Below are 14368 nucleotides of genomic sequence, written 5' to 3'. Positions count from 1 at the left end.
TGTAGAAAACTTGACGGTAAGTGAGCTGTTCATGAAAGCAATGCCTCAGTTTCAGAAATTATTTTTTCTAGAGAATCTGTGGTCCATTCTCTGAAATACTATTAGTTTTTCGTAAATTTTCTAACAATTAGAAGGCCACTCAGGCTACATTTTCAGAAAATTCAGCATATTGTTGTAAGTTTCCGTTCATTTTCAGAAATGAGTCCGAATAACGACAACGTTGCTTTCCTCACACAGAAATATGAATGTAGACGTGAATTGAACAAAACCTTCAATACAAAGCATCATTTGTTTATGGTTTCTCAATCTTTCAAAAACGCGAAAGCTGGAAAAATAATAGGGGCAAAATTCCATACAATAAAATGGGTGTGCAAAATTATACATGAATTTGTGTTAGTTATTCAAGCGTTGTTTTTTTTCAATGGGAAGCGGGCGCTTCTTCACGGCTTCTTTAGCAGACACTTGGTCTCGAACGGCTGTGAAAACGACTCTTTTGTTGTCCTTCGACAATTCCAACACTGCGTAGCCTCCGTATGTGTGGTACTGACTTTGAGATTCTTCCGAGTCAGGGATAGGGCTAGAATGACCGGAACCTTCACTGGAGGCACCTCGGTCAGACCCGGAGCCGTAGGAACTATATCCAGATTCAGCACGAGAGCAGTCAGAGTGTTCAGTGATATGATACTTTCTTCTCCCGTGTATGGTCAGAACGCGTTGCAACAGATACACATCAGCGGTCTCCAATTTGGCATGATCAGCAAACACTTCCGACCTGAAAACACAATGAAAACTAGATTCCACTACAGTATTCTGCTTACAGCTCGTTCTCCCCAACGAATCGTTTGACATTCCGATGTTCATGTTCTTCGCGAAGTTTAGTGAAATCTGATGGATAATCCATGTCGATAACGACACGCTCCAGACGATGTCCAATATCACCATTTCCCCATCTTCTGATAAAATAAGCAAGTTCCTGAGCGGGAAGCTTGAATCGTTTCAGGTTCACCTCAGCCAGTGAGTGCATGTGAGTGAAATCAGTGATTGAATTCTCAATGGTGTTCTCGAAAGTAAGTTTTCGAGCCCAGAAGATCTAAAATGAAGAGTTAATTTCCCACTAAAACCTGCGAAAACTTGCCGGATGCTCGCATTGCGGAACCACGGGTACCCAAACCGGTGCTTCTCGTTTAGGGAACGGAATGATGTACGGCATCGCTTCACAGTTTTTGAACTTGTGAGTCTTGCGGTATTCGGCTTCGATCGGGTCCTCTCCGTTATAGTTTCTCAGCATTGTGATTTCAGGAATCGTCTTCATCATTTTGATTTGACTCATCCACCAATTCGTGGCACCGGGCGTGCTGTGAACGATTCTGAGGCTTCGAACGTTTCTGAATTTGTTGTTCAGCTCAACGACAGTCGACCAATTTGTGAGTCCAATGTCCAGCTCCTCGGCGAAGTTATCCTCCAGAGCATTCATGAAGCCGACAAGTTTTCGAGAAGTCTCCTGAATCCATCCGTCTTCTCCCAGTTGTTCTATCTGTGGTTCAGTTGACGGTGCTGGTGTTTTCGGAGTCACCTCGATGATTTGACTGGAAAATAAAGGCGTTTCGTCGTATAATTTCATCGTAAAAAACTAACCTTCTGCAGAAATTCTTATAATCCTTTGTCTCCCAGAACTCGAACTTCCAAACCTGATGCTGCTTGATGACAACGTCATCGCTCGTCTTGACAGACACGATTCTCCCTAGTTTGGCAGTATACTGACCATAACGATACGTTCCAGTTTCCAGTTTTCTCCCTCTTTTACTTTTTTTCGTTCGCGATGGATCATCCTCGACAAACGGCTCTTCTGTCGGCTCAACCATCTTTGACTCAATTGTGACAGAAGTGAGTGCAGATGTGGTGTAAATCCACTTTCTGAACGATGGATTCAAACCGATCAGAATGCTTTTCTGCTCCTCGTTCAACGAATCCAAGTATAGAATCTTCCGATGAATCGGAGCGTCGAACCAGCGGCTGTACTTTCGCAATTCCGAGAGCTGAATGTCCAGAGTCACATTCTGAAAAAAAAAGTAAATTGATGATTAAAAAAACTGAAAACATTTGAGTAGAAAAGAAAACTTACGGGGTTTTTGGTGCAAATTCGTTGGAAATCCTTAACGAATTTCTCAGGCGGAGTATCCAACATGAAATCTCCCATCTTGAATTCGGGGAGAAAACAGAAAAACGAAGAATGAACGCGAGCGGAAGCTGTGGGAGGTGGAAAACAAAACTGCTGAGAGGGAAATTTCGCGCCAACATTTGCAACAAAAATGGTTGATCAAAAAGTTATAATTTTTAAATGTTATGCTAAAATAAACTATTTTTCCTGATTTTCATGTGTTGAAGTAAATAATTTTCACTGTTTTATGCTGACATTTAATTGTTACATTCATGTTTTTCGACTAACAGGGTGATAAAATAACTCGTAAATAACATTGCTGGGTCTCGCAGCGATTACAGTATTTTGGCATCTTGCCAAATTGCAATACGTCTCTTCCTCATTTTGCAGCGCCCAAAAGACACAAAAACTTGAGAGAACAAATAAATTATTATTTATTTTGGTCGTTTAATAATTTAATAAAGTAGCCTAGACATATATATTTTTGGTGCGAAGGGTGGAACATTGTTTTCTAAACACAATGTGTGAAAAAATCAACAACAAATATCAACGGGGGAAGACGAATAGAATTAAGTACTTGTTTCAGAAGATCGATTTGCGGATGGCTGAGACGGTTCCTTCGATGGTATTCTGGGAGTGTGTGGTAAGCTGAAAGAGAAAATGATTAACGATTAACTGACGATTTTGTAAACTTACATAATAGAAAACAGTGAGATATCCGAATACTCCAGCAGCGATGACAAGTTCGAAAACTGCTGGTTTGACACGTTCTGCAACGAGACGGTTCTGTGTGACTCCGAATGCTTTCGCATCTGTAATCGTGACTCCGGACTTGAAAACTTGTCCGTATCCAGCTGCAGCAGATGCCAAGTTCGACGTGACGCTTTCAGTGGCCTTTTGATCTCCAACTGGGCGTGGTCTTGATGCGAATTGACGAATGAAGTGATGAACGCGTTGCTTGTCAACGGCATCCTTTGACAACATGCTAACTTCTGATTTGATACGAGAATCAGAGGATGGTCCGGTTTCTGGAAGTCCCAAAATGTATCCAAGAACTGCTTCGGCGATGAGACGGATGTTATCAATGAGCTCTTCCTCGTCAAGAGTCGATGGAAGATCAAGGATCGAATTGCGAGCTGGATCTGTTGGGGATGGCAGGGTAGAGAGGGTGACAGCTGGCATTCTCTTGATATTGAACTTCTCGTGTTCCCAAGCGCTAGCGGTTGTCAGAGAGATTTTCTTGGTGACTAATTCAATCTTCTTGTTTGGAGCAATGTTACTGAAAAATCTCATTTTGTATCATAAAATTCAGAGGAAAACCGTACTTGAGTCTTCTCAAAAGTTGAGCAGCGGCTGAGTTTTCAGATGGTGTTTTTCCAGCGTGCATGTAGAGTCCTCCAGTCTTCCGACCAATCGACTCAATGCAAATGGCCAAGTCGATACGATCATCTAAAATTTCTTCAGGACGATTTCAGAATATTCTGTTTTTTTTTTCAAAAACCTACCTTTTCTGTTAACACCAGAATCCAAAAACTCAGATCCTTCGATTCCTTTCTGGAATTCATCAATCCAGTGACGGGTTCCTTGGTAGTTAAGCTTTCCACCGGCGGTCCAGATGAAGAGAAGATTATATGGTGGACGAGTGCTTGGGGAGTCGTAGAATTTTGAGAGGACTGCGAGGAGCTCGAGAAGAGCAACAACTCCAGATCCATTTGAATCTGCTCCTGGAGACACTCCTGGCACGGCAGATGATGTGTCATAATGAGCGACGAAGGCGATGGTAAGAGAAGCACGATCTCCACTGCTCAAGCGACCCACAACGTTAACTGGCTTGTAAGAATCTGTCAATTCTGGAATTTGATCGGAGGATGTAATACTGATGGTGTTTCCAGATAGAGATTGAATCAAATGTTGAAGAGCACTTGGAGCCTTTTCAGCTCGGGAGTTCACATCATTGAGGATTGAGGCAGCATCATCATTATATGGAGCAACGTATACAGCTAAATCGGTTCTCACGTTGAGCAATTTGGTTTCGAGATCTAAGAATGCCTGGAAAAAGTTGAATTAGGTTCTATTCAGTTGGGAAAATGATTAGGATTATCTAGCTTACTTTTCTGTCAATATCATTTAATTCGTCGAGGTTATCCGGAATGAAGATTAAAACGGCACCAGTGGACAAAGCCCACATGTCGTCTACGTCATGTGTGAGAACCTCACGCCATGAGGTGACCATTGTTCTTCTGAGAGCGCGAGCGCCCAATGAGACAGCTTCATAAGATACACGATGATTTCTACTTCCGTACATGTTTCCACTGATTTCATATTGATGAAGACGATATGCATGAAATTCTGTCTCCACAACATCACCCACTTGTTGAGACCCGCTGACCTGAAATTGAATACATATTAACTTTTATAAAATTGCAGGGGGAACTTACGACGCAGACGGTCATCATCAGCGTCATATAGAAAAATAACGCCGGATTCCGGAAGAAATCTATGATTTCTTCTTGCATCTGAAAAGCGATTAATTAAGAGCAGGATTTTGAGCCGGTAGAAAAATGTGAAACGAAAAAATAAATAAAGTAACAAATATAAAAAGAATCGACCTAATTTTTCGTAAAATCAGAACCGAAAATCGATAAACCTAGAGAACGAGTTTTGATGATGTTCCCAGAGTACTGAATTGAGTGAGCCTGGAGTTGTCCGAGAGGAATTCAAATGAGCCTCTCATACACCGTACCTTACGACACTTGTGCCGTCAAATCGTTGCGAGACCCGCACACCCGCGAAAAACCGACGCACAGACGCATTCAAAATGGGTTTTTTACCGCAGTCAGGACATATGCTCAGTTATTTTGAGTCTATTGAATCTCTCGCATAATGATTCTCTTCAGTTCTTTTTTTATTGATTTGTGTTGTATTGCTTACGAATAAGTGCACAATACCTCTCTCAAATTGTAATAATCGATATAAGAAATAGCTTTCTTCTCTCAAATTGTGTTTCTACTTCCGTCTATACTTTTTGGCTTCTCAACGCTTCAAAAATCTCATAAAAAGCTGTTTTCCAGGAAATGGCCACTTTGGAGGATGGTACCTCAGAAGATCGTGTTGCCAACGATGAATACAAAATCTGGAAGAAGAACACTCCGTTTTTGTATGATCTCGTCATGACACATGCACTGGAATGGCCATCTTTGAGTGTGCAATGGCTCCCAGAAGTCACAAAGGTGATCCCGGAAATTCATAATTCCAATTTCAATGTTTTATTTTCAGGATAGCAGTGATCACACTGTTCATCGACTGATTCTCGGTACACACACATCGGACGAGCAAAACCATCTTCTCATCTCCAAAATTAGCATGCCAACTGATGAGGCGCAATTCGATGCTTCTCGTTACGACACTGAACGTAGTGAATTCGGAGGTTTTGGTGCTGTCAACGGGAAAGTCGAGCCAGATATCCGTATCAACCACGAGGGCGAAGTGAACCGTGCTCGATACATGCCACAAAAGACGAACATCATTGCCACCAAGTCCCCGTCTGCTGATGTTTACATTTTTGACTATCTAAAGTATCCAGCTATCCCACGTGATAACACGTTCAATCCATTGATCAAGCTGAAAGGACATTCCAAAGAAGGATACGGATTGTCGTGGAACCCAAACAAGGAAGGACTCATTCTCTCGGCTTCAGATGATCAGACAGTCTGTCATTGGGATATCAATGCAAGCCAGAATGTCAGCGGGGAACTGATGGCAAGAGACGTTTTCAAGGGACACGAATCTGTTGTGGAAGATGTTGCGTGGCATGTCCTTCATGACGGTGTTTTCGGATCTGTCGGTGACGACAAGAAATTGTAAGTTGTTGTTTAAAAAAATCATTAAATTATTTACTGAAAATCCCATTTCCAGGCTGATTTGGGATGTTCGAACAAATACTCCAGGACACTCAATCGACGCTCACACCGCTGAGGTCAACTGTTTGGCTTTCAACCCATACTCAGAATTCATTTTGGCTACTGGCTCTGCTGACAAGACTGTCGCTCTCTGGGATCTCCGTAATCTTCGCCTCAAACTTCATTCATTCGAGTCGCACAGAGACGAAATCTTCCAAGTCCAATGGAGCCCGCATAATGAGACTATTCTTGCATCCAGTGGAACCGACAAGCGACTCCATGTGTGGGATCTGTCAAAGATTGGAGAAGACCAATCTGCTGAGGATGCCGAGGATGGGCCACCAGAGCTTCTGTTCATTCACGGAGGACATACCGCCAAAATCAGTGATTTCTCGTGGAATCCAAATGAGGCTTGGGTGGTGTGCAGTGTCTCTGAAGATAACATTCTTCAAGTATGGCAGATGGCAGACAACATTTACAACGAAGTTGAAGAAGATACTCCAGCCGAAATGGTTGAAAGACCTATGTGAACTGCTCCAAGCAGATAAATTATTTTTGATTTTTACTTTTTGCATCTCATCTGAATCTTTGAATCTTCCCCGTTCTAACAATTTTTGCATATTTCCCCCACCTTCTCACCACATTTTGACTGTAAATTCTAAATTCATTAATTTATCTCGCATTATGATTGAAAAAGAACTTGAATTCAGATAAATCTACCGATTTTTGTCCCAATATATATTGTGTAGTTGATGTTGTTTGTGTGTATGTTGTGCCAACTCATACTAGTATTTCGTTGTTGTGGTTTTTTCAGATTTTTAAAGGTTTTTTGTCATTTTCAGAATATAATGAGTGAGGCGGATTCGTGTGTAGAGACGACGAGTCGAGAACATAGAGTTTGGAAGAAAAATGCTCCTTTCCTCTACGACACAGTCGTCACCAGAGAACTCGAATGGCCCACTTTAACAGTTCAATGGATGCCTGACGTTACTAAAACCGACAGCTCGGACACTTCTGTACACCGAGTGATACTCGGAACTCATACATCAAATGACGTTCAAAATCATTTATTAATCTCGAAATTCTCGATTACTGACGCCGCCGAGTTAGACGATTCCAAATGGGATGCAGAACAGCAAGAATTCGGTGGCTATGGAGCGGGAAGTGCGGCGAAACTTGAAGATGAGATACGAATTGTTCATCAAGACGAAGTGCACCGAGCACGATATATGCCACAAAACCCGATTATAATTGCCAGTAGAGGCCCCGGTGACGATGTTTATATTTTTGATTATACTCAACATCCCTCTCAACCACATGATAACAAATTCCGACCACAATTGCGACTGAAAGGACACGAAGGGGAAGGATATGGCCTCTCATGGAGTAATACGAGTGAAGGTCATTTATTGACGGCCGGAGAGGATGGAGCGGTTAGGAATCGTTGGGAAAAGTCAGAATTTCAATGCGTTTTCAGATTTGCCATTTTGATATCAATGCCCACCAAAATATTGCTGGTCAATTAACTCCGGTGAGCAAGTATAAAGGCCACGATTCGAATGTACAGGATGTCGCTTTCCACGCTCTTCACCCGAATGTCTTTGCATCTGTGGGAGATGATAGAAAATTGTAATTCATTAATTAATATAAATATAATATTTCTTTATCATGTCTTATTTCTCAGGAATATCTGGGATCTTCGCCACCCGAGATTCCAACTCTCGTCCATCGGACACAATTCCGATGTCACTTGTGTCTCTTATAACCCATTCAATGAGTTCATTCTTGCTACGGCTTCTGCAGATAAAACTGTTGCTGTGTGGGATGTTCGAAATATGGGAAAGAGAATGTACACGCTGCGACACCATACGGACGAGATTTTCCAAGTTGCATTCAGTCCGCATATCGAAACAGTTCTTGCCAGTAGTGGATCTGATGAGTTAGTTGTTGCAAGCAGAGTTCCCATTATTACTGTTTCAATTTCCAGCCTTGTCATTGTATGGGATCTCTCAAAAGTGGAAGACCCCTCCAATGATCCAGCGACGCAGCCCACAGCCCCTCCACCTGAAGTTGTTTTCGTTCATTCTGGTCACCTAGGAAAAGTTGCCGATTTCTCATGGAACCCGAACCGTCCATGGACAATATGTAGTACTGACGAATATAACAAATTTCAGGTGAGTTGTTCCAGTTTCCAATATAATTTATAATCAATTAATTTACAGGTTTGGGAAGTCTCGGAAGGCGTCATTAACCCAGAGAAATCCGAACAAGAAAGCACCACTAGTTGATTCATATCAATTCTTTCATCAAAACACTCACATCCTCATTTTGATCTTCAAATATAACAATTCACTTCGATTTCACTTCGGTTTTATTTCAATGAACATTATTCCAATCATTACTTTTTCTCTTTCTTTTTCAATTTTCTCAGGTTTTCCGCCGTTTTCCCGTTATCTCTGCGGAGCGTAATTGCTACGCATAAGCAATATTTATTTTTCTTCCTCATTTATTGCTATTAGAAAAGTTAAAAGAAGCAATTTCAGTAAAATGTTGAGAAATTGGAGAGTTCTGGCGAGAAGTTTCGCAACAACCGCCAGTGAGGAAGCCACACCGAAAGTTGATATCAGTTTGTGAGTGATTTTCTTAATTTTTTTCCACTGAAAACAGTTTTATTCCAGTCTCCGTCCCCGACATCGAATCATTGCAGCCGGTGGAATTCCGCCGGTTCAATTCGATTCCGAACGAGAACGTGCCGCCCGTCGGGAACGATTCGGAAGATATGGATTAGCGAGTGGTGTTCCCGTTGAAGAGCTGTTCCCAACTGCTGAAGAAATCGAAGAAGAGCAAGCGATCGGATTATTCAGAGAATTCAATGATGTTAAAAAGGAATATAATGAGTTGCAAAAGAAAAAGAAGGAGGCTGAAGTGGCGAGGTTAGCGGAGCTTGAGAAGAACCTGAAAAAGTATCCGGCGGCTCTTGCGAAATATGAAGCATCTCTGGTGAAACAAGAACGAGAAAAAGATGATAAGGAGTTGGCTCTGGAGAAGAGAATTCGTGAGATTCAAGAGTATTTCGGCTACTGGATGGACCCGAAAGATCCGCGATTTGAGGTGATGCTGCAGCAAAAGGAGGCGGAAGAGAAGAAAGCGGCTAAGATGGCGAAGCGAGATGAAATTCAGAAGAAACGATATGCGGAGAATGTTCAGGGATGATGATAAATTTGTTTTGTAGATGTTATTAGATAGTTTTTTTGTTCGTTTTTTCTTATTGTTTTTCTTCAATAATATTCAATTGAAAAAGAAAATATCAACTTTCTCATTTCCGTATGTCGATATTGGTTTCAATTCCATTTTGATTATTTTCTTTTAATCATTTTTTAAATTTCACCCCCTCCAGCGTCACCTATTTTTCAATTTTCGAAAAATTTCAGTCATAATGGATTGGACAATACTCGAGTTTATGAGCACGAACAATCGCAGCAGCTGCGGGTACTGCAAAGATGTGCGAGGGCAGGACGCACCGAATAGTTCAGAGAAAGGTTCATTTTCAGTTCAAAATTCAAAATTTCACGTCTTAACAGTAGGTGAAGAAGCTGAAGGAGAAGAGTCAAGCGGCGAGGAACAACCGGAAGGGAGGATACAATCTTCTGTTACTGGTATGAATTGTGTGGAAAGACGACGGGTTTCCAGAGGAACTTGTTGTCTTTTTGCATAGATTTCTTGAAAAACGATTTGAAAACTGCTCTAGGTTCTGTTCGTTTAGCAATGCACTTACACAGAGCATATCCCGAATGTTTTACCCGACTCGAGGAGCGTGGCTGGAGCACGTAAGTTTGACTGTGCCAGGCTCTCTCCGGTTCCTCACCTTCTTCAGCTCTTCGCTTAGAAAAATTCTTATGTTTTTGCTTCCTGCCGTTTTTTCTATGAGTTTCTCTGTTTACAGGCGGTGTATGGGCTCACAGAATGCTTGTCGACGACTATGCTGGCCTTTTGGATAAGGGCTGGAGAAGGTGGGCGGATAGGACCTTATGGGTTATTCAGGTCATGTAAAAATGTTCACAAGCTGTGAAAAATTTGTTTTTTTTTAACATGTTTTTCTCCCATTTTTCCATTTTTCTACGGTTTTTTTCACCGTTTTTCTCCAATTTTCCTACAGTTCTCGTAAATCGACACCAAAAATCTTACAGGCGCGTCGAATATTTGAATTTGGATATCTCGCCGCGGGCAGCATCCCTTTGATGTTCATGGCCGAAATGATGACAGAAAACTGTAGAAAAACGGTGAAAAAAGCGTAGAAAAAGGGGAAAATGGTAGAAAAATAGGAGAAAACATGTTAGAAAAATACATTTTTCACCGTTCGTAAATAAGGCTATTAAAATACGTTTTCACATGACCTGAATAACCCAATTAATTGTATTCCCATCTTTATAAAAACTCTTTAATCTCTCCTTCAGATCCGGAAAATACCTGTACAAACCGAATAACAAGGTGACTTGCTGTCCGCAATACACGATTCGTCTCGATGTGACACGATTCAAAATGTCGAGAAGTCAGAAGCGAGCGATGCGACAGATGAATGAATTCCTGGCGAATGATAAACGTCCGGTTTGTGGGATTAAAGAGGAAGATCCGGTTGAGAAGAAGGAACAACAAGCCGGCGCTTCGTCGTCGTCGACAAAAACTTCTAACAAAAGTTTGGCATCACCGGATGCGAAACGAGCTAAACCTGCAGATAGGCCAGTGCTCAAGAAGAAGGAAATTCGGAGAGCAAAGTATGGAATATAGCATTGAACACAAATAGTAATAATATTTTCTGAAATTCAGATTCGAGGAGAAGTGCAGAAAACGGAATGTAGATCCCGAAGCGATTCGAGCTGAACGTCGTCAGAAAGATGCTGATCGCCAGAGAACAGTCCGTTCGTATATCGACGAGGCACGCCCAGACTGGAAGCACAAGTTGGAAGTGAAGCTTGTTACTGTTGGAAGTCCAGAATATGAGCAGAGACTCGACGAGTCATATGAACTGTACAAAAAGTATCAACAAACTATTCATAAGGATAAAGAACCTCGATTACCTGGGTGGAGAACGTTTCTCTGTGATTCGCCGTTGTTGAAAGACACTCACGGAGGGTAAGCGATGAAATTAACCATACTTTCCATCCGGGTCAGCGCGTATTTCGCTTCAGACTCAGTATTATCAGCTGAAAAACATACCAAAATGTAGATCTCAGCAAGTTCTATATCCGTGACCTACTACCGGCCGGATGGCTATTCGTTAATGTGTCGCGGGCCAAGAAAAGGTGCCAAAAATGACCAAAATGACCAAAAAAGCCATTCTACCCCGGCCCGTAGTATGTCACAGAGATAGAACTAGCTGAGATCCACATTTTGGTATATTTTTCACCGCATAATATTGAGTTTGAAGCGAGTTAACCGGATGACAAATATGCAATTAACGCTCGTTTTTGTTACAACATTTATTTTTTAGAGTAAACTTCGGCGCGTTCCATATGTGGTACTTGCTGGATGATAAGCTGATTGCTGTCGGTGTCGTTGATGTGCTGCCAAGATGTTTGTCAGCTAAATACATGTATTACGATCCGGATTACTCGTTTCTCTCTTTGGGTACTTATACGGCGTTGAGGTAAAGCTGGGAAAAAGCTGGAAAAATGAAAAATAAATTTCAGAGAAATCGAACAAACGCAACAACTCCATACTAAATGGCCTCCTCTCAAATACTATTACATGGGATTCTACATTCACTCGTGCCCAAAAATGAGATACAAAGCAAAATTCCGTCCAAGTGAACTCCTCTGTGATAAGTCGTTCGAGTGGGCTGATTATGAGATTTGTCGTGAACTTCTTGATAAGGCGGAGGACAATGGATATGTGGAGTTTTGTCCGAATTCCGATCGTCCTACTCCTCCTAGACTTGAGAATCTCTATGTGATGGCACCCGGTGGCATTCAGACATTTGCAAGTGCTCTGCAAGAGGTCCCGAGTGCAGTTGACAACCAGGAGCTTCGTCGGAACTTTGAATACGTGGCTGATCTCGTCGGACCAGATGTTCCCAACCTTGTATTCTATTTTTCGGCGTTGAACCCAGATGATTGAATTTTTCATGCATAACATTTTCTTTACTCGAACTATATTGTAATTTTATTGTAGCTTCTCCGGTGCATTACGTATGTATTTATTTTTCAACGGTGTAGCACACTGAGAACCCGAAATAAAACTTCTGCTGTCTTTATTTGCTTTTTATTGACCGGTATTTGCACCCGAAATGCGGCCGAAACGCGCTTTTCACCATCCAAAATTTTTTCCCGATAGAAAGTCCGCAATTGTGCGTAATTTCTGGTGTATACAGACACCGGACGTCGACGTGTACGGTTGGTGGGCTGGCAAGCTTTTCTACAGTTTTTGCCGGTTTATCATTTGATTTTCTCACGAAATTTACATTTTTGTACACAAAAAGATTATTGGGATTTCAGAGATGACCTCAACACGGGTTCTACTCGTGCTGCTGATAGTTATCAATGTTATTAGAGCACAAAATAACCCGGTTTTTAAGAAGTAAGTTTTAGAACGTTCTTAGATAAGTTTCAAGGAAGTTTATGATTTTAGATTTGAATATAAGCATTCGTTCCGTGCTCCAAATCTAGCTCAACGCGATGGATCGATTCCATTCTGGATTGTAAGCGTTTTTATCGATATTTTGGATGATTAATCTCATGTTTTTTAGGTTAGTGGTGATGCTATTGCTTCTGGAGAACAACTTCGTTTGGCTCCATCAATGAGAAGTAGAAAAGGTATCGCATGGAATAAAAGAGCATTCGTTGAGAGTGAAAACTTCCAGGTGAGAGAAAAACTTGAAATGTTTGAAAAGAAATAAAAATAAACTGAAATGCAGGTGGATATCGCTTTGAAAATCGGAGGACAAGGACGTGTTGGAGCTGACGGACTCGGAATCTGGTATACCTCACAGCTTGGAGCACTCGGACCTGTCTTTGGAGCAAACGACTTCTGGACCGGAATGGGATTGTTCATGGATTCTTTTGATAATGATGGACAAAAGAATAATCCACAAGTGTCGTTGATGCTTAACGATGGAACAAGATCTTACGATCATCATACCGATGGATCACAACAGATTTTGTCAAGTTGCCAACGCGACTTCCGTAACAAGCCATACCCAGTGCGAGTTCGTATCGAGTATATGAAGAACGTGCTCACAGTTCATGTGGACGATGGAATGCAACCAACTCCACGTTACGAACTTTGTATGAGAGCTGAGAACATCTTCTTGCCAAGAAACGGATACTTCGGAGTCTCTGCTGCCACTGGAGGACTCGCTGATGACCACGATATTCTTGATTTCTCAGTCTTCTCGCTTTTCAATGAGCAACAAAAGCCAGTGCCAGCTGCTGAACAGATTCCACAACAGGAGAAGCAAAAGTATGATGAGGAATTCGAGAGACAGATGAAAGAGTACGAGCAGGAGAGATCGAAATTCAAGGAGCAACATCCGGATAAAGTGAAAGAGGATGATGAATACGATCCAAGCAAATATTACGAGGATGCGACTGCTCGCGAACTTCGATTGATCTACGAGTCTCAGAATGCGATTCATCAGGTTATGCAGAATATGGATCAACGGTTAGCGCAGATTCAACAAGCGCAACTCTCTGGCGCTGGTGCAGCAGCAGTCCCTCAAGCCGGTGGAGTCCCTCCTGCTGCGGTCAGCGGAGGAGCTGGTTTCTCACAGCCTGAAAAGAATGAAGTTATCACGTCATTGCGTGACTTGACTCAATCCGTTCGTGACATGAAACAATATGTCAATGAAATCTTCACGAAGACGTATAACATTGACCAAAAAATTGTTGTGAGTTAAAATCTGGGAGAATCTGAAATTGTGATTTTGAATTTTTGAATTTCAGCAGCAAGGAGGAGGCGGTGCTGCTGGCGGAGTAGACAGTAGCATGCACCAGAAAGTGGATTCGTTGCTCAACGAATTGAGAACAGTTCGAGCGACGCAAGTACAGACGGTTAGTTTTTTTAATATTTGAAAAATTTTCAAATTATTGATTTTTAGAGTGGACCAGGTGGATCAGCGAATTGTCCGAATGTCTCTTGCGTTTCATCAACTATTTTTATGCTCATCATTATTGTTCAATCAGTAATTATCATCGGTGTCGTCTTTGTTCGAAGCAAGCAAGACAAGGCGAAATTCTACTAATTTATTAACTTCTTACCAAAAAATTGTCTTTCTTCACCTCGAAACTGTCGTCAAATGTGATGTTTTGTGCCCAAT

At 41.7% G+C, this 14368-nt stretch overlaps 7 protein-coding genes across 7 annotated transcripts; 5 read left to right on the top strand and 2 right to left on the bottom strand.

Annotated features, from left to right (window-relative positions):
- Nucleotides 1-393: 393 nt before the first annotated feature.
- GCK72_000553 (uncharacterized protein) lies at nucleotides 394-2197 on the bottom strand (the record flags this gene model as incomplete). Its single annotated transcript, XM_053722553.1, has 5 exons — nucleotides 394-772; nucleotides 819-1090; nucleotides 1166-1586; nucleotides 1636-2057; nucleotides 2123-2197. 5 exons carry the CDS (start codon nucleotides 2195-2197, stop codon nucleotides 394-396), a joined length of 1569 nt encoding a protein of 522 aa, XP_053591198.1.
- A 543-nt stretch (nucleotides 2198-2740) lies between these two features.
- Nucleotides 2741-4674, bottom strand: GCK72_000552 (uncharacterized protein; the record flags this gene model as incomplete). The annotated part of the gene is made up of 6 exons (XM_053722552.1): nucleotides 2741-2806; nucleotides 2855-3437; nucleotides 3484-3607; nucleotides 3664-4207; nucleotides 4269-4547; nucleotides 4597-4674. 6 exons carry the CDS (start codon nucleotides 4672-4674, stop codon nucleotides 2741-2743), a joined length of 1674 nt encoding a protein of 557 aa, XP_053591197.1.
- On the top strand, nucleotides 3141-6587 carry GCK72_000551 (uncharacterized protein; the record flags this gene model as incomplete). The annotated part of the gene is made up of 4 exons (XM_003109262.2): nucleotides 3141-3317; nucleotides 5230-5388; nucleotides 5435-6018; nucleotides 6074-6587. The coding sequence occupies 4 exons, from the start codon at nucleotides 3141-3143 to the stop codon at nucleotides 6585-6587; spliced, it is 1434 nt and encodes a 477-aa protein (XP_003109310.2).
- A 318-nt stretch (nucleotides 6588-6905) lies between these two features.
- Nucleotides 6906-8345, top strand: GCK72_000550 (uncharacterized protein; the record flags this gene model as incomplete). Its single annotated transcript, XM_003109092.2, has 5 exons — nucleotides 6906-7490; nucleotides 7535-7686; nucleotides 7742-7996; nucleotides 8045-8231; nucleotides 8280-8345. The coding sequence occupies 5 exons, from the start codon at nucleotides 6906-6908 to the stop codon at nucleotides 8343-8345; spliced, it is 1245 nt and encodes a 414-aa protein (XP_003109140.2).
- A 259-nt stretch (nucleotides 8346-8604) lies between these two features.
- Nucleotides 8605-9270, top strand: GCK72_000549 (uncharacterized protein; the record flags this gene model as incomplete). The annotated part of the gene is made up of 2 exons (XM_003109188.2): nucleotides 8605-8687; nucleotides 8736-9270. The coding sequence occupies 2 exons, from the start codon at nucleotides 8605-8607 to the stop codon at nucleotides 9268-9270; spliced, it is 618 nt and encodes a 205-aa protein (XP_003109236.2).
- A 223-nt stretch (nucleotides 9271-9493) lies between these two features.
- Nucleotides 9494-12171, top strand: GCK72_000548 (uncharacterized protein; the record flags this gene model as incomplete). Its single annotated transcript, XM_053722551.1, has 7 exons — nucleotides 9494-9596; nucleotides 9639-9713; nucleotides 10001-10067; nucleotides 10512-10829; nucleotides 10882-11187; nucleotides 11546-11701; nucleotides 11745-12171. The coding sequence occupies 7 exons, from the start codon at nucleotides 9494-9496 to the stop codon at nucleotides 12169-12171; spliced, it is 1452 nt and encodes a 483-aa protein (XP_053591196.1).
- A 379-nt stretch (nucleotides 12172-12550) lies between these two features.
- GCK72_000547 (uncharacterized protein) lies at nucleotides 12551-14293 on the top strand (the record flags this gene model as incomplete). The annotated part of the gene is made up of 6 exons (XM_053722550.1): nucleotides 12551-12630; nucleotides 12682-12751; nucleotides 12800-12913; nucleotides 12968-13939; nucleotides 13995-14102; nucleotides 14150-14293. 6 exons carry the CDS (start codon nucleotides 12551-12553, stop codon nucleotides 14291-14293), a joined length of 1488 nt encoding a protein of 495 aa, XP_053591195.1.
- Between the last annotated feature and the right edge of the window lie 75 nt (nucleotides 14294-14368).

The sequence above is a fragment of the Caenorhabditis remanei genome, chromosome I (assembly GCF_010183535.1).
Source record: "Caenorhabditis remanei strain PX506 chromosome I, whole genome shotgun sequence".
NCBI lineage: Eukaryota > Metazoa > Nematoda > Chromadorea > Rhabditida > Rhabditidae > Caenorhabditis > Caenorhabditis remanei.
This window is presented reverse-complemented; position numbering and strand designations above follow the sequence as displayed.